This window comes from Miniopterus natalensis, chromosome 13, assembly GCF_054644295.1.
Source record: "Miniopterus natalensis isolate mMinNat1 chromosome 13, mMinNat1.hap1, whole genome shotgun sequence".
Lineage (NCBI taxonomy): Eukaryota > Metazoa > Chordata > Mammalia > Chiroptera > Miniopteridae > Miniopterus > Miniopterus natalensis.
The window spans coordinates 54,676,978-54,694,952 of record NC_142093.1 but is presented as its reverse complement, the minus strand read 5'-3'; the positions used below and the strand labels follow the sequence as shown (position 1 = coordinate 54,694,952).

The 17,975-nt window shown below is 34.8% G+C and overlaps 1 protein-coding gene across 2 annotated transcripts in view; it reads left to right on the top strand.

Moving 5' to 3' along the window:
• Nucleotides 1-17,975, top strand: part of MGAT4A (alpha-1,3-mannosyl-glycoprotein 4-beta-N-acetylglucosaminyltransferase A) — an 89,383-nt gene that overhangs the window by 60,364 nt on the left and 11,044 nt on the right. For both annotated transcript variants that reach the window (XM_087823711.1, XM_087823712.1), the window contains exons 6-12: nucleotides 6,468-6,514; nucleotides 8,254-8,367; nucleotides 10,006-10,081; nucleotides 12,919-13,033; nucleotides 14,094-14,224; nucleotides 16,762-16,869; nucleotides 16,997-17,190. In XM_087823711.1, the coding sequence (XP_087679837.1) occupies nucleotides 6,468-6,514; nucleotides 8,254-8,367; nucleotides 10,006-10,081; nucleotides 12,919-13,033; nucleotides 14,094-14,224; nucleotides 16,762-16,869; nucleotides 16,997-17,190 (785 nt within the window). The remainder of the gene's footprint in view (nucleotides 1-6,467; nucleotides 6,515-8,253; nucleotides 8,368-10,005; nucleotides 10,082-12,918; nucleotides 13,034-14,093; nucleotides 14,225-16,761; nucleotides 16,870-16,996; nucleotides 17,191-17,975) is intronic.

The following is a 17,975-nucleotide window of genomic DNA, read 5'->3' as shown; positions in this document are numbered from 1 at the left end:
ATATTTTAAAAAAACACCCCCAAAAACATGCAGTATCTGACTGCTTAGTCAGGGGGACTGACCTCTTTTCCTTTAGATTGTCAAAAAAAATGAAAACAGCCCACACAAATAATAGCCATCCGGTGAGAATGAATCAAAATTATACCTATTTTTTTTCCTGTCAGATCAGCAAAAAATATATTTTTTTGTTGTGCCATGAAATTTTAGTAATTAGTTCATGTGCCATGAAATGAAAAGGTTGAAAATCGCTGGTATAGTATGTTAGAAGATAGTGGATAGTGAGTGCTGTGGAGAATATGCCAGAGTAAACAGGAAAGGAAGGGAGCACAGGGCTGCCAGGGGATGATTCCTTAGAGAGCTCAGGACATTTGGACAAAGACCTGAAGCATGCAAGAGTTGAACAACCTAAGCAGAGGAATAAGGTTAGAGTATTGCCAAGGCCCTAAGGTTAGAGTATTGCTTTGACACATTTTGTGAAACAGTGAAGAGAGGCTTGTGTGGCTGGGGCAGAAAAGGTGAGGGGGTTCTGTAGTAGGAGGCAGTCAGAGAAGGAGTGGGGTGGGCCAGGTGTCATAGGACACTACAGGCCATTGTAAGACCTTTGCTTTTACTCTGAATCAGGTGGCTGGCAAAGTTTTTTTGTACAAGGCCACATGGCAAATATTTTAGGCTTTGAAAGCTATGCGGTCTTTGTTGAAGCTAATTTACCCTGCTGTTGTAGCCCTCAGAACAACCATAGATATGTAAATGATGGGTGGGGCTGTGTTCAAATAAAGTTTTACTTTATGAAAACAGAAAACAGGCACGGGGTGTGTTTTGTCGACTGCTGCTGTAATTAAGATGTAAAGCCATTTTAGGGTTTCGAATAGAGAAGACACTTCACTTTTTTCTTAAAGTTAAAACATTATTTTGAAATAATTTTAGATTTACAGAGAAGTTACAAAAATAATACAGAATATTCTCTTCACTCAGCTTGCTCTAATGCTAACAACTTACATAGCCATAATAAAGTCCTCAAAACCAGGAACTTAACCTTGGTATAATACAAGTAGCTACCCTATAGACTTTGTTCAGATTCCATGTTTTTCCAACTCAGTTCACTTTTCCATTTCAACATTCAATCCAAAATATCACCTTGCGTTTAGTTGTTCGGACTCCTTAATTTTTTTTCTGTCCATGGCAGTTCCTCTGATTTATCTTGTCTTTCATGAACGCATCTAATGCTTTAGCCACTTTAAATCAGTACTAGTAACTTATTTAGTAGACCGTCCTCAATTTGGATTTGTCTGATATTTTCTCATGATGAAATTGTAGATATGCATTTTTAGCAAGAATAACATGACTTGTCTTTTAAAAGGATCATGCTCGTTGCTTTGAAAAGGGCAGAAGCAAGGAGACTACTAAGAAAACTATTGCAGTAATCCAGCAGGCTTGCACTAGGGTAATCATGGAGGTGGTGAGCGTGCTACACAGAAAATGATGGTGCCTTTGAATCTTCGTTGTATTGGGCCACACATGCACAGGATGAAATCCCACAAGTCTGGGAAAAGAATGATCAGGGAGCTGTAAGCTGCGCAGTCCCCCTTGCTCACAGGCTGAGGTCTGATTATGCAGAATGGCGCATCCTTGGTAATTACATGGGGCATTCAGTGGGGATTCCAGAGGGGTCAGCACCTTAGTACTAGGGCTGACCTGTCCTTGAAGTGGTGATTCAGGCCTACCTGGCAAAGCTGGAAAAGAGCTCTATAAGGGATCAGCTGATCCACAAATAACTGCCAGCTAGAATAAAACTCAGCACTTTTTAAAAGAAGGAAACAATATCAGTACATTTAACAATGTAGCATTTATAACGTCCAGTATCATATAAAAATTGTTAGAATGCCAAGGAGAAAAAAAAAGTGACCTATAACTAGAATAAAATCTAGCCAATAGAAACTAATCTAGAAATGGCAGAGTCATACAGCTGGCAGATAAGGACAATAAAACAGCTGTTAAACATTTTCAAGTAATTAAAAGAAACACAATGAATGGAATAGAAGATTTATAAAAGAATCAAACAGAACGTAAAACAATGAAAATTAGAATATCTGAAATTAAAAGTTCACTGCAAGGTCTTAATAACAGATGAAACACACCAGAGGAAAAGGTCAGTAACTTAAAGAATAACAATAGAATCTATCCAGACTAAAATATGTAGAGAAAAAGACTGAAAAATTGTTGCTGCGGGAGAAACCCATTTTTTTGGTGAATTGTCTTAAATTTAATCAACACTACAAAGAGTTCCTTCTACATACAATCTCATAACACCCAGGTGTTCGGGCACCTGTAAAAGGGGGGAACTCCAACCTCTGTCCCTTGTACAGGTGGGCAACCTGGGGCCCACTCACAGTGCTCGCTTGCCTGGCCTCCTGCTACATCACAGGCTGTGCACTTTTGACCAGTGGGCTTCTGAGACCTAAACAAGTCCTTTCATGATCTTCGTTTAAGATTTCAAATGCAATTTGTTTTAATACTTGATAGAATGGGTAGACAGTAAATGATTGAGAATAGAGAAGGTTTGAATAACTGTTCACCTAATGGTTCAAAGTTATAAGAGGTTATTTAGAAGGTAACCATCAAAGGTGATAGATACCATATTTATTTTTATGGCCTCTTCCCTGAGACCACCTTATGAGTTGTTTGGCTAATTCTGCCTGTCTCACCAGGATGCATCCAGTATAGCAGTGCCATCTAAGCTGCTTTGCTCAGCATCCCACTGATCGTGTGTTCCCAATTTGTACATATGTAGCATATTTATGAATTATATATGTGTACTATTAACAGCATATTATGCCCCTTTAAACATATCAAAAATAGAAAATTTTACAGTCTGATATATTCCAGTAGATTATCTTGCACATACCCTGTCTCTGGGCAGAAGCAAAGCCCTAATTAACATATTAGGTAACCTACAGTATTCTTTTTAGTGTTTTCTATTTTTGTAGATTTGAATAGAAGTATCAGACTTAGGATTCCTAGTCAACTGGGTTGTAGGTCTGGTCCTCGCCCCCAGTCGGGGCGCATGTGGGAGGCAACCTATCCATGTGTCTTTGTCACATCAACGTTTCTGTCCTCCCTCCCCCTTCCATTCTCTTTAAAATCAGTGGAAAAAATATCCTCACTCCTTGGGTGAGGGTTAAAAAAAAAATAGGTCATCTGTTTTTCTCTATTGTGCATACTGTTTTAATAGCACTCAATAAATACTCAATTATACATATTTATATATTGGTGTGTTTTTTTCACGGACTGCCTCTTTTACTAGGTTTAAATTCCACAAAGCAGAGATCTTGTCTATTTAATTACTAATCTACACTTGGAGCTTGACAGTATATACAGGGTGTCCCCAAAAATGTATACTCACTTTAACAGCTGACAGCTCAGTAGATGTTTCTTACTTTTTAGATTTAACCTATTGGAATTAGTGCAGCCAAAGTGTATGCTTTAGGGATACCCTGTATGTGTGAATATATATATCTCAGCTTATGGTGTGGGCACCAAGTAGATATTTGTGGAGTGAAATGACTAGAAAGAAGATAGTAAGTTTACATATAAAGGATATTTTTTAAAACCAATTTTTACCTTCAAGTTATTTAAAACTTAGGTCTCTTAATTCTGTGTTCTCTCTTGATCTGGAGCTTAATATTTTTTTTCTCCTTTGCATCTGGGTAACTATTCAACAGCAGCCTCAATTCTCTGACATTTTCAACATTTATTTTTCTTTCATAGAAGCTTGCCTACAACTTTGTTTTATTCTTTGGACCATTAGAAATATCTATAGTTTATTTTTAAAGGTATCTTTTTACTCAGATTTAGATTTCACACATCTTTGCAGTATTACAGAACACAACAGTTATAGCATATTCAGAAGTGATGTTATTTCACATATTGATTGATTTTAATGGTAAGTTTACCTGAAATCAGTTGACTTTGTTGCAGTTTTTTGACTTCTATGATCTTTTAGAAAGATGTATTTCTTTTCAAATGAGACTTTATAAATCATTGATTTAAAATAACAATGATTAGAATTTATTATTATCGTTTAATTTATACACTGCTGGTAAAATTGACTCTTAAGCCAAGTATATATATTGATGATGAATTGTTATGTGTATGTGAGTATATATTGGTGAATTGTCAGTATTAGTGGCTTATTTGAACCTGCTTTTATGCTTCTTAATCTTTTCCTTATATATCCTTGAGAAGGTGCATGGCCTGGTAATCACACAGTTTCTGTGCACAATCTGAAATACTTTTTTAAAAAATTTAACCTTATCCCATCTCTTTTTTTGTGTGATTCACGTAAGATACAATTCACCTATTTAAAGTCAGAATTGTGCAGCCTTTATCTCAAGTCAATTTTGGAACATTTTCATCACCCCCAAAATGCACCCCTTAGCCAGCACCCCTTAATACCACTCCACCCCCTACAACCACTAATCTACTTTCTGTGTCTATAGATTTTTCTATTCTAGACATTTTATGTAAGTGCAATCATATATGTATGTGGTCCTTTGTGACTGGCTTCTTTCACTTAACATGATGTTTTCAAGGTTCATGCATGTTATAGTATTATCAGTAATATCTCCTAGTTTTAATCTAAAAATACTTAACCATGAATACTTTATTCTGCAGGAAAAATGCTCTTCTTTTGCTATGTATGGCCACTTTCCTTCCTACCTACCCCAAACATATCGGTTACATACCCCTAGAATATACATATTCTAGTTTTAGTCTCAGACTTTCTCAGAATTGGATAATACTACCTTTTAAAAAGTCTCCAGATGCCTTAAAAATGTCTTAGGAAAAAGTGCTCTCTTTACATAAATCAAGCAAGCCCCAAGATCTCAGAGACTGCCTTTTTTACTGCCAACATTTGAGAGTGAGGGAGAGACAAGTAGAAGTGCTACTGAGAAACACAGGTTGGCCTGGCTGTGTGTTCTGGGCCAGTTACATGTTTAGCTTCCTTCCGAGGATTCCCAGAACAGTTCCCTCAGCTAATATCAGAAAGGACTGATTCTGTTGTATGAAAGTGACACCAATTACAGTCGTTCAGGTTAGTCTTCTGCTATTTATGTCAGTTAGCATGCAACATAGGATTACACGTAGTATTAGGTATGGAGCGCTTGAATTTCATAAATTTTATTACACGTGACGCAATAAGTGTACATTCACATAAGTTTGTTCTTCTCGGCCCCCTCTTGGAGAGCCTCCTGGAAATAGGGAGCTAGCCCTATTCATATTTCTGTTTCCTTGGATAGGCAAATTACTTGCTTATCCAATTGAGCAAATGCTTATCAAATTGAGTTTCAGATTGTTGCTGAACTTCTTAAAGTTTGTATAAACCAGGCTTGATCATGTTCTCCAAAACTAGTACCTGATGAGTTAGTAAGATACTCACTGGTTAAACATATGAGTGATAATTGATTGAAAAAAAGATCACTACTGTTTGTGTTTATGTAGGGGAAGGAAGTACAGAGGGTTGTGGGCTATATTCTAGTTGTATCTCACTCCTAAGTCTTTAAATTTAACAATAAAAGTAGGAATTACTTTCAGTTAACAGAAATTAAAGTTAAAATATTCTTCCATAAAACCTCTTATAAAACATTTTATAATCCAAAAGTTTTGTAATTTCCAGGGTTAAGCATTATCTTTCTTTTTCCTCAAGTTTTAAGTGTTTTGGTAGTCTGTATAACATAGATCAGACTTGATGTGTCATTTATTTCTTTTAACAATTGAGCATTTTAATGTAAGCTGTCATTGAATTTAAAATTGATAGGGTATTGGATCTGTGCTTGTATATAATTTGAAAGTACACAGGTCTGATAAGTATTTATTTTTAACTGTGGTTAAAGTTCTCTTGGGTTCTCATTTTCAACTTGATAATATAGAATAATAACTAATCTTTTTATTACATTTTATCACTTACTGTCATAATCTCTGAGATATTTCCTCCCACTTTTTTCTTTTTAAAATTTAGTAGGAAACTGAGGCTCAGAGAAGTGGCTTACTTTAAATTATACAGTCCAGTAACTACAGAGGCAAGTCTTGAAGCCAAGTTTTATGATTCCGAGTGGGCAAATCTTTCCCTATAGCATGCTACAGCTGTTACTCATTCATTACTAATAGTGTGTATGTTTCTGAAGAAGTAAAAGTAGTTTCTGTGCTCGGTTTTTTCTATTGAACTGAACATTGACAATTGAAAATAAAAACATAGTTATCTGCTTTATTGTGTTAGGAAGTACACAGTGATGTGTAGTGGTACAGTAAAGTAGAATACAGAAATGCAAATCTCATAAGTTATCTGAAAATTTAATGTAATGTTTTCAATGAATGTTTTACTCATTTATTTAATTTTGAGTTTAGTATTAAAAGTTAAATAAAAATATAAAAACAATGAATGTAGGTACAATTTTTTTTTTCTTTCCCAGACAGATATTGATTATGTACACGGTGTTATAGCCAACCTGGAGAAAGAGTAAGTTCTTATTAATTATGGAAGTGAAAATAATCATCACTATTATCTCTTTGCTTTTTGCTAAAAGATAATGCCTTCTCTTAGAGTTCATTTCTCTGGAGTTCAGTGTTCATTGGCCCACCTATAATTGGTTCTTTGGAATTGTCATAAAGTAGGTACATATCTATCCAGTTATCTGATGTGATAAATTGGTGTATTTCAATATAGAAAAGACTTGAATGTTATATGTATGTAACATTATCAGATAACAGTTTTTAATCTGGAGAACAGTGAATTTAGAGAGTGTCATATGAGGTTACTTAAATTTTTCACCCTCTGTTTATCAGGCAAAAATTTTTCTGCTGTTAGGGCAGATAGTCATTTAGCAATTTCAAACCTCAGTGCTAAACTATGTCTAAATCTGATCTGTTTTGCAAAGATCGCGTAACAGGTTACTGTGAGCAAGGCACATCGCAGGTTACAGATGGAAAGTTTAGTAAATTTCAGGTATCATTAATTTTTAAAATATTGCCTGGGTAGTCTTAATAGTAATATTAAAAAATCAGTCTTGATATGGTTTCTTCATTGAATTATATCTGGTTTTGCCCTCTAAAGATCTATCTTCTACTTGAAAAAACAAAAGAGAAGCAACAATTATTTGCCAACTCTAGATTTAAAATAATGTGACTCTTATCTTTGTCTATCAAAATGCTAAAACCAGAGATTTAAAATATGTATAATTCAGGATTAAACTGTGCATTTATTAGATTTTTTCATAAGAGCTTAGTTTCTTGGCTGCCTTCATATAAGTACAACTTAGTATAAACTCCTTAATATAGGGTAATAATTATCAGTCCCCTTCCCTTGGGCCACATGGGCAGGTCTGTGGGGCACATGCAGTGATTCTGTCAATTCCTTTCTTCATCAGTGCATAGGAAAACCATGCCCAGAAGAAAAAAAAAGTGCAAATTAAGAACATTTATGCAAAGACAGGTAATTACACAAGCATTTTGTGGAAATTTGCAAAAATGAAATAAAGGAGAATGCAAATGAGAAGGAAATTGCAATTAAGAAAGACTGGTTTAAAAACCTTTAGAACAGAGTTTCTCAACCATGACACTGTTAACATTTTTGGGCTAGATAATTCTTTGTTGTGAGGACTTTCCTCTGCACAGTAGGATGTTTAACAGCATCCCTGATGTCCACCCACTAGGTGGCAGTACTGTCCATAGCGATGATGACCAAATGTTTCTGGACGTTGCTCCGTGTACCTTCGAGGGGCAGGAGTGCTCTCAGTTGAGAAACACTAGTTTAGAAAGACATAGAGTGTATAATGTACAACTAAACCTTCCTGAAAATTGAAGACTTTTTGCATAAATATATACGTATATACACACACATATACACACATTTTCATTACTTTGTTTTTCTTCACTTCCTATTTTCTGTGACACCATGATTTGATTTGTTATAATTCTTATACTTTTTAGGAAAGTAATACCTGCATTTGGCCTAGAATTTCCATGCTGCTCTTAGGATAGTGGCATTTTATACTTTTTTTAAGCTTTTTTTTTTTTTAAATGTTATGGAAAAAAATCTGTATTTTCTGGCAAATCAGTGATGAGCTACTTCATTTGAACACACTGTGACCAGAAAAGTATACCTCACTGATGTGTTTTATGTTAACAAAGTACATTGAGCATTAAGATAAATAAAATCCCACAGAGCTTAAATAACTCAACTAACCTTTCTCATGATAGGTTTTCTAAAGAAATCAGTTCTGGTTTGGTGGAAATAATATCACCTCCTGAAAGCTATTATCCTGACTTGACAAACTTAAAGGAGACATTTGGAGACTCTAAAGAAAGAGTAAGGTGAGCCTGTGTTTTTAGACCCCCTGCCCTTGTGAATATATTATATGATAAATGTACTTATTTATCAAAGCTTTACACATTTTAGGATTGAGCCAATTAGTGAGAGCTCATGAATTTTGGGGTATTTTATTGGAAATTCTATGGAGTTTCTGATGAGAGGTTGAATGTGGTAAACTTTATAATGTTTATAACTGCTGCTCTGATACTATGACTTTTCTTAAGACTATATTATGTATTTTTTTAAAAAGTATATTATCTGTAACTCAGAAGTTAGTCCAGATAGAACGCTCATGTGTGTATGCAGCATAAATGAGAACTGACTCAAAAGTGATAAAAACAGCCCAGCCGGGTGTGGCTCAGCTGAGCATCAACCTAGGATCCCGGCACATGCCCGGGTTGCGGGCTCACTCCCCAGTCGGGGGCCTGCAGGAGGCAGTCGATCAGTGACAACTCTCTCATCATTGATGTTTCTCTCTCCCATTCTCCCTTCCTGTCTATGAAAACAATACTGTTCTGCAAAATTATATTGTAATAGTGTAATTAGTTAATTGGATTTCTCTCTAAATCTCTAAAATTGAAGGACTTAGCTTTCATTGTATTATCAAAAACAAAGTAATCTAAGAGATACATTGGTATTAGTTTTGGATTTTCTGTAACTAGAGAAAAGGAAAAAATGGTATTTTGGGGAAGAGATTTATTGTACTTCTTGAGTTGTTAATTTGTCCCAAAGACAGATATGTCCACATAATTGGTTAATTGCTTCTCAATAAATATAATTTTATTTTTCATAAAGTTAGGGTTGAAGTTGGTAAAAAATTCTATGTAGTCTCATTAAATTCAGAACAGCCCATTAGCTGTATTATGGAGAAGTTTGCTTAGTATGATTCAAAGCTTTTATTTTACTTTTTTTTTTTTTCCACTTGGCTTTTAGAACCGCTTCTCTTATTTAAAATTAGTCAGTTTTTATAGGCTACCAGGATTCACTGAAAGGACTTAATATTGTAAATTTTCATAGGATGCTTTGTTTTTTTTTAAGCATTCAATACCTATTTATTAATTTCTACCTGTTTGAAGCACAGCCCTAGGCACCAGAGCAATGATCTCCAAAGTATAATTTTTGAAGCACTAGTTCCTAGAGACATTAAGGTATTACTGAAAAAAGGGCCTGTGGTCAAAGAAGTTTGGAAAATACTGGATTACTTTTTTTTCCCCAACAAATCTATTTACTGCTGGATGTTTCAGTGCCTCTTATACTTATTAATATATCTTCCAAGGGGGAATATGTGCGCTTCCTAAACTTTATTGACAGTAGACTTCCTTTTTCCTCAGACATCTTGAGAATTATTGTTTTGGGGAATACATTTTAATAATGACTTCATTAGAGAAAAGTGAATTTTCTTTCACTCTCTCCTAAGTGCATATATTGTTATATGTGTGTGTATCTCTATGTCTATGTCTGTATAGATTTATATTGTGTCTACGTCATGTATATGTAATATATACATATTATGTCTAATATATGTACATATTGTAGAATATTATATGTCATAAAATATATTATAAAATGTAATACATTTAATCCTATTTTGCCTAACTTGAGTCTGATTCATAACTTATTTTTGAAAATTTTTATTTCAGATGGAGAACAAAGCAAAACCTAGATTATTGTTTTCTGATGATGTATGCTCAGGACAAGGGCATATTTTATATTCAGGTAAGTGTGAGTTTTTCTTTAATGTTTTTCACACTTCTAAGAAAAAGTAATATCAAGGGTATATTTTCATTAACACAGGATGTATTGAAAGCGTAAACCCTCTGAAATCTATAAGATCATAACAATCTGTCGGAGAGCACAAGTGTCCTAGTCATTGAGAATGTGGGCTCTGCAGTTCCGTTCTCTGTATCACCAGCACTAGCTCTCCACTTAGGGCTTTGAAAGGTGCCTCATCTCCTCCTTCCTTTTCTCCCATCCCTTCATCTTCTCTCCCACCCTCACTTCTCCGCTGTTAAAAAGAACTAAGGTTTAATTATGGAAAATTTTAAAGAAGGATTTCCTTATATTTTTTTAGTGGTCTTTTTAGTATAGTTTTTTTTTACGCTACAGTATATTTACATTTAGATAATAAAACTGACATTTTAGTTTTATTAGCATGGCTAAAAGAATAAATCTATAGTGATCCGGGTTTTAAGTTAGCCAGGTAGAGATCTCAGTAATCTAGGAAGCTCTTATTTCTTTCAAATTTCATTTTGCTAAGTGACTTAAGCTTAAATTTCCTAATTGGAATTTCATTAATTTCACCCAAGGTCTTTATCCCTTGTTTGAAATGCAGATACTAAGCCTATCAGTTTTCTTTTCTTCATTTTTTTATTTTTTCAGTATAAAAAGTTTATTAGATCCTTACCTAGGAGGATGTTTTGATGAAAGTGTCAAGAAGAGATTGTGAGTCCCTGAATCAGATAGAAATGGTGGACAGCTACTGGGAGCTGGGGGAGGTAGGAAGGTACTTTGGGAGGGGAGGAAAGAAAGAAGCAGCTTGGCATCACTGGGCAGGTGGACTTTCTGAGGTCAGATTTTGTCTCCCTTGACATTTTACCTTGGGCCAGCTGCTTTCAGATGGGCCTGAACCCTTCCTTGGTTCACAGGAAGGGAGATGTAAATGATGGCAGGGTCAAAATTTAACATTATATACAACAGTCTACAACAGTTGGGTGTATAAAAACCAATATCCTAAATTTAGAGGGTACATTTCCTTTCAGTACCTTAGAGAAGTCTGATTATAATTTCAAAATGTTTTATTTTAACATATCCCAAATATTACTGTAGCTGAACCTTGCTGTTTATTCTAGGGCCACTATATCAATATTTACATTATGGTCAAGATCTTTATAGAGAATTTAAAGGTATAGTTACTATGCTTTTAAAATTTGCTTTCCAAGGAGAAAATTAATGGAACCTTAATGCTTTTTCGTGGAGTAGAGGGAAAGTACATATTTAGGAAACTAAGGAAAGGATGGAGTTTAGAAAGAGGATGGTAAGGGAAACTCCCCTTAAGCAGGGTCAGTATGTAACGGCAGGGGTCAGTATTATAACAGCAGCAGCTATGAATTAGCATTTATTGCATGCTGACCATATGTCAGGCACTGTTCTTTACAATTTATGTTTTACACATATTCATTCATTTACTATAACCCTTTTTTACAGAGCAGGATCATCCTGTACATACTGTTTTATAGCCTATTTTGCTGTTATTTAACGTATCTTAGATACCTTTGAATACCACTGATGCATTCCCAGGGTTTAGTGCAATGTCTGGAACATAATAAAAGCTTACTAAATATTTGGTGAGTCAGTATCATATTTTTCCAATTATTACTACTGTTACTTCACAGATAGGAAGAAGAAATCTTACAAGACTTAAATACATGAAAACTCTAAATGCTAAAATAAGTGAAAATGACTTAGCAGGTAACTAGAAATGATAATGTGAAATTAAGGAAAGGAAAAGTTTTCTTAGGGTGTTAAAGTTATCTCATGACTTTAAAATTATATGAAAGAAGATCCTGGGGAGGAAGTCTTTGCTTACATTCATGATTGCTGATCTCGGTCAACTCCCTGTTGAACTGACAGAAATTCCAAGCATAGTTAACATGGTGTTGACAGATCATATGGGGTTACCTGGCACTCTGTGAACTGTAACAGCTTCTTAAGGATTTTGAAGATGTCTTTTAAAACATGCAAAAGGAACTTTTAGGAATCTACCCTACAGAAATGAAAAGTATGTAAGTAGAAGCATGTTAGTTCAGCATTGTTTGCACAAACAAAAAATGAGAAACAAGCTAGATATTTACTTGTGATCAGGGTGAGTTGAATGAATTATTATACATCTGTAACATGGAATGTTACACATATATTAAAAAGAATGGTTTAAATATGTATTTATTAACCTGGAAAGATACTCATGATATATGAAGATAAAAAAGTTTCATAAGACCCCCTTTTTAATAAAAACGTAGAGGTGGATGGGAACCTGGAGGAAGTATTTATGGGTTTATATGTCCATACAGAAGGTGTTGATTGGATGCACGTCCAACTTTTAACATTGGTCACCTCAACTAGCAGGGTGGAAGGCAGAGAAGGGAAGCTACTAGCTTTTTCTTTGACTCTATCTTTAACTTGGTATGCATTTTATGTAAAAAGCAAAAAAAGGCAAAAAAAAAAAAGGGCTACAAAAGTTATTTTCCTTTGAAAAGAAGAAAAGTAGTGTGAAATCACGTTGGGCATTATAAAACGACCAAAAAGGAGTGATTCATGGGGTGGTATTGTTATTTCACACGGTAAGGGAGGGCTTTAGTTGATTTGCTATGTGCATATACCTTTTATTTTCATTTTCTTTTAATAAAGTTTAGTTTTGTATTTCCACAATTTCTGACCACTGTTTACTTGATTTTCATGATAAAGTATGCTTGATTTTTTTTTCCATAATAAAGAAGGCCTATCAAAATCTTTCTTCCCTTTCTGATTTATTAATGTAATTGTTTAACTCTCTTTAGCTTGAAGATGATATTATTGCCAAACAGAATTACTTTAACACTATGAAAAATTTTGCCCTTCAACTTGCTTCTGAGGAATGGATGATACTAGAGTTTTCCCAGCTGGGCTTCATTGGTAAGAAAAGTGTCGACTTACCTACTTTTCAGAAATAACTGTGAGTCTTGGGATATTGGACTATTTTTCTTTTTTAAAGTTGTCTTTGTTCTCTGGAAATGGATTGATTTTGAGGAAATTCAGCTTAGGCAAATGATGAAAGTTAACTCAAAGTAGTATTTAGAGATTTCTAAGATTGTAGTATTTATTCTCGAGCTCTACAAGGCAGCCTCATTGGCTCCATGTGTCCACATGTAAGGCCAGCCATGGTCCTGGAGAGCATGTCTGACTTCTCTGAAGCCTCTTTTATAACCCACTGCTTTTGCAAGATTGTTTTTTATTAAAAAAAATAATGGCAAACTAATAGTTTTGTAATATGAATTCCTGGTGTTTGATGTAGTACATGAAGTTCCTGTTCAGTGATTAATTAGTATTCATTTGTTTCTTTTATTGACTAGTCAGAGTGCTCATTTTAAAAGTTTTTTTCACTAATATTCCTAAATTATCCAACTAAAGAGAATATGTTGAAAGTTGAAGAATTAAAGAAAATGTACAGGTTTTAAAAACACTCAGAGGATAGCGTTTTGCTTCCTGTAGTGCTATAAAGCTTAAAATATTGGAGGCTGGGCCTTTGATCTTGTTGATCATTTATCTCAAACTTAATTTAAGAATCAAAAACATCTTGTGAAGGTTTAAGTGAAGACAGAAGTAGGAGTCCTAGTTTTTTGCATTTATTATTATTTTTTTTTTACCTATACCTGTTAAGTTCCTTTTTTTAATGGGAAGAATCTTAAGACATGAAGGAAAAATCTCTGACTTGCTTCTTGAATCCTTTGAGCCAGGAGTTGTAGGATAGACTTTGTAATAGAGAAAATCAGGAATTCAATTCTTCCATTTATACCCAGATGACAGCTCAGTGTTTAGCTAATCAAGTTTGTTGTTTTTGATAAGACAAGCGGGGACATTATTGATAATGATTTATAATTGAAAGCACAAACTTTAGTTTATTTGTTGTGTAGGTTTCACTTAAGCCATATTGATGTTTGGTTTATTACAGTTACTGACTGGAATATCTTTTCAGGCAAAATGTTTCAAGCACCAGACCTCACTCTGATTGTGGAATTCATATTTATGTTCTATAAGGAGAAGCCCATTGATTGGCTCTTGGACCATATCCTATGGGTGAAAGTCTGCAACCCTGAAAAAGATGCAGTACGTTAATTTCTTATGAGGATGGAAGAAGTTTCTTTTCTGTATTTCATGAAAGTGATTTTTAAGAAGCTAGATTTTGTAAATAACAGTTAAATAGGTATTTCCACTTAACATTTCAAGTGCTTGCCTTCTTTCTTGAACTGACAAAAGTTTCTGTAGTGGAGGGACTTTTAAATAGCAGTAGGAAAATCCAGTAAATCAGCAAAGCCCACCTTTCTTTAAGTTGCTACGGTGTCTTTAGGCTCTGCTCTGTCATTGCTGTGGCTACAAGTGTTGAGCATATCTGTCCTGTGTGGGCGGCTGTTTCAGTTTTCTTCATATTCTCTGTCAACTTTCTTTTTTCAAACACTTTGGGGACAATATCAAACCCCTACACCCTAGAAATAAGGAATAAAGTAGAAGTGATATTTTTTACCAAAATAATGGCAAGTGACAAAAGTACCTTTTAGTTTATTGCTTGGAAAAGCCAGCGTTCACACTGATATGCTGGCCTTTGGGGTGGTGGCAAGTGAAGGATGACTTCTGCTTTGATTATTCAAATATCAGGTTACATCCTTAGAAATCTTATTGCACAAGTCAATTAGATGGTTTCCTTGTCCAATTTGAATCGTACCTCTGGAAAAAACAAATTTTTATTTATTTGGTGTAAACATAAATAAAATATGAATGTAAACATTTTTAAAAATGAACAAGTAAATTTTGACAGTAATAACATGAAAATATTTATTAAGAGCGTCTGTCATTATATGGTTGGCCTAGTATTCATTCTGACTGCATGACCTTATATCCCCTAGAATAGTTTTATCATCTTTCCTTCCAGTTCACTTTCAGGACATTATCTTCTGGTGTGTGTAAGCTATCATTGCATTCATTCCCTTTGTTGTTGTTCTTGCTGTTGTTTTTAAATAACCAGTTTCTTAGAGAAAATCATGGAATATAGTGAAATAGCAGAATAACTACTTTCCAACAATGATTGGACATGTAAATTGATTCAAACACTCATTTTTATGATGTAAGGCCTTACCTGTGTTTTCTTTGTGGTTTACAGGAATTTTTATTATAGGGCACAAAAAAGTTAATGTCATCTTTACACTCCAAAAATAGACTAGCAATTTAATTGGTCCTCGGCAGTTCAATCTAATATATGGTTAGGTTCTAAAATGAGGCCTTGAGGTTAAAATCTCTGATAGAAAAAATTAAAACCACAAAAGCCCTTTAAATCACCAGTACTTTTAACACACAACCCTTTGGCTGGTTCTATTTTGTCACTCTTAGGCCACACTTTTCTGTGGCCCGTAATTCTTCAGTTTGCTTCCAGTAGGCGTCAAAGAAGCTGTCACCACACACTTGCAACTGGAGCAATCTCTTTGACAGTGGTCTAGGAAACCCTTCAAAGCATTCACACATTCTTCCAGAGATTTAGCAGTCGGCTCCGCCCCTTCAGCCCACAGGTGTGCGTTGCCTGTTGCGTGGTTGGCTCAGTCTCAGGCCCTGTTTGTTCTTCTCCCCTCCTGTTGCTCTTCCTCTCCTTCCACTTGAGTAGTTGAATTTGCGTGAATAAAATATACTGCTTTACTTCTGTTCTAGTGCTAGTAATAATGCTGACCTCTTGTTTAAATTCGATAAGCTAGTCGATGTAGAAAGATTGGTGATTGTTAAAATATATTTGGTCTTATAATTCCGGCCTCTTATTCATAATGTGATTTATGATGGAATTTTTTGTGTGTATAACAGATGTGAGGAGACAGTGGGTCCCCCAAAATATCAGGCCTTTTAATACCCAGTAAATTATTGAAGGTTTTTTAAAGTGGAACTATTTTATAAATATGTCTTTTTCAGTATGTTTTTGGCCTAAAACTTATAAAAAGTCATTGAAAATGAAGGGTTTATCAAAGCATGACCAGCCAGCCATGGCTGTTTTGAAGTACCAAACTAACACCCATTGAGAGCCCTGCTGGCATCAGGTGTCTCACACTCTGATCAAGTTTGAGGACAGGTTGCAATCTGAAGCCTGAGCCGAGAGGCACTTTGAGTTGAAAAGTAGGGTCCCTTAACTGTGCTGAGATAGATTTGTCGGTGGCCCTTTTCATTTTGTTTACTTGCTTATAGTCGAGTTATTGCCTTACATTTTCAAATTGTTTTCATGCAACAAAATGTGCCTTTAATTATTTGCAAATTCTTTATTATATTATCCTTTTGTATATTTTGTCTATTTGACCCAAATCTCTAGCTTATAGTTTGTGCATTTTAATATTAAAAGTCAAGTCTTTATTGACATGTTGTGAGAAATGGTTAAAATTAAATCCTAACCCTTCCCTTAGATGTGCTTATTTTAAATTTCTGCATCTTGTCTGTTTATCAAATAGGTAGTAATCCTATAATGCCTCAATGAGGACCCTTAAAAAATGTGATTTGTAATTATGAGATGAAGTTGGATTTTCTCTTCAATATTAACCTAAAGGACTTGTCATTTTTCAGATGAGGACAAGATTTCACTTTATAATGTGACACTAACATGATTTTCCCCTAATATTTAGAAACATTGTGATAGACAGAAAGCAAACCTACGAATTCGCTTCCGACCTTCCCTCTTTCAGCATGTTGGTCTGCACTCTTCGCTGACGGGGAAAATTCAGAAGCTTACGGTTGGTAATTTCACTTGATTTTCCCCGTGAACATACAATTTGTTACCTAGTGCATTGTCATTGTTCTTCCTCTTAAGTATAAATAAACTAAAGGTTGTTTTAATTGCATATATCTCTCTCCTCCTAGGATAAAGATTACATGAAACCATTACTTCTTAAAATCCATGTGAACCCACCTGCAGAAGTATCTACTTCTTTGAAGGTCTACCAAGGACATACACTGGAGAAAACATATATGGGGGAGGATTTCTTCTGGGCTATAACCCCGATAGCTGGAGACTACATCTTGTTTAAATTTGATAAGCCAGTCAATGTAGAAAGGTTGGTGATTACTGAAATATATTTGGTCTTACAGTTCAAACCTCTTTCATAATGTGATTTATAATGAAAGTTTTTTGTGTATAACAGATGTGAGGAGACAGTGGGTCCCAAATGTTGGGTTCTAAAATACATTTCCTACAACTCAGTAATAAAATGGGTTTGTTGTTTTCAGATATAATAGCAGCATTTAGCACATTTGATAAATTCTCTTGGTACTTCTGAACATATATTTAGGGTAGTTTTTTCATACTTTTATGTAGAACTGTGCCACAAAATCTCAAATTCATTTTCACATTCTTAACCCTAGACTATCCCCTAAGATTTAAGTGAGAGATGGTTGACTACCCAGCAGAGTGGTTGAAGTGACAAGTTTAACAGATTGCACCTATTTCTAGTCAATGCTAGATTCCTTTTAGCACCTCAGGGAGGAATTCATGACCCTTTTACGTTTTCCAGTGTTTATGTCCATTGTACAAAGTGTAGGACGCCTTCTCCCTGTTTGTCATTTGGTTGTCATGAGTCCCTCAAACTTTACTCAGTTCTGGCTGTGTTTCCCAGACTCTCTGTAGCATACTTACGTGTGATCCCCAGAGAAGAGAATATAATTCTCTAGCCTCTGGCTTATTTTGTTATGTGTTCTCATGAAGGGCCATTTGGTTTTTATAATATGCCAAAAGTCATTTGGGATCATTCTATTTAAGGTGGACAAAAACAATGCATAGTTATAATGTAATGTTACTAATTTTCTTTTGTTACTCTAAACTGATTCTGAGGAGGAATGTAAA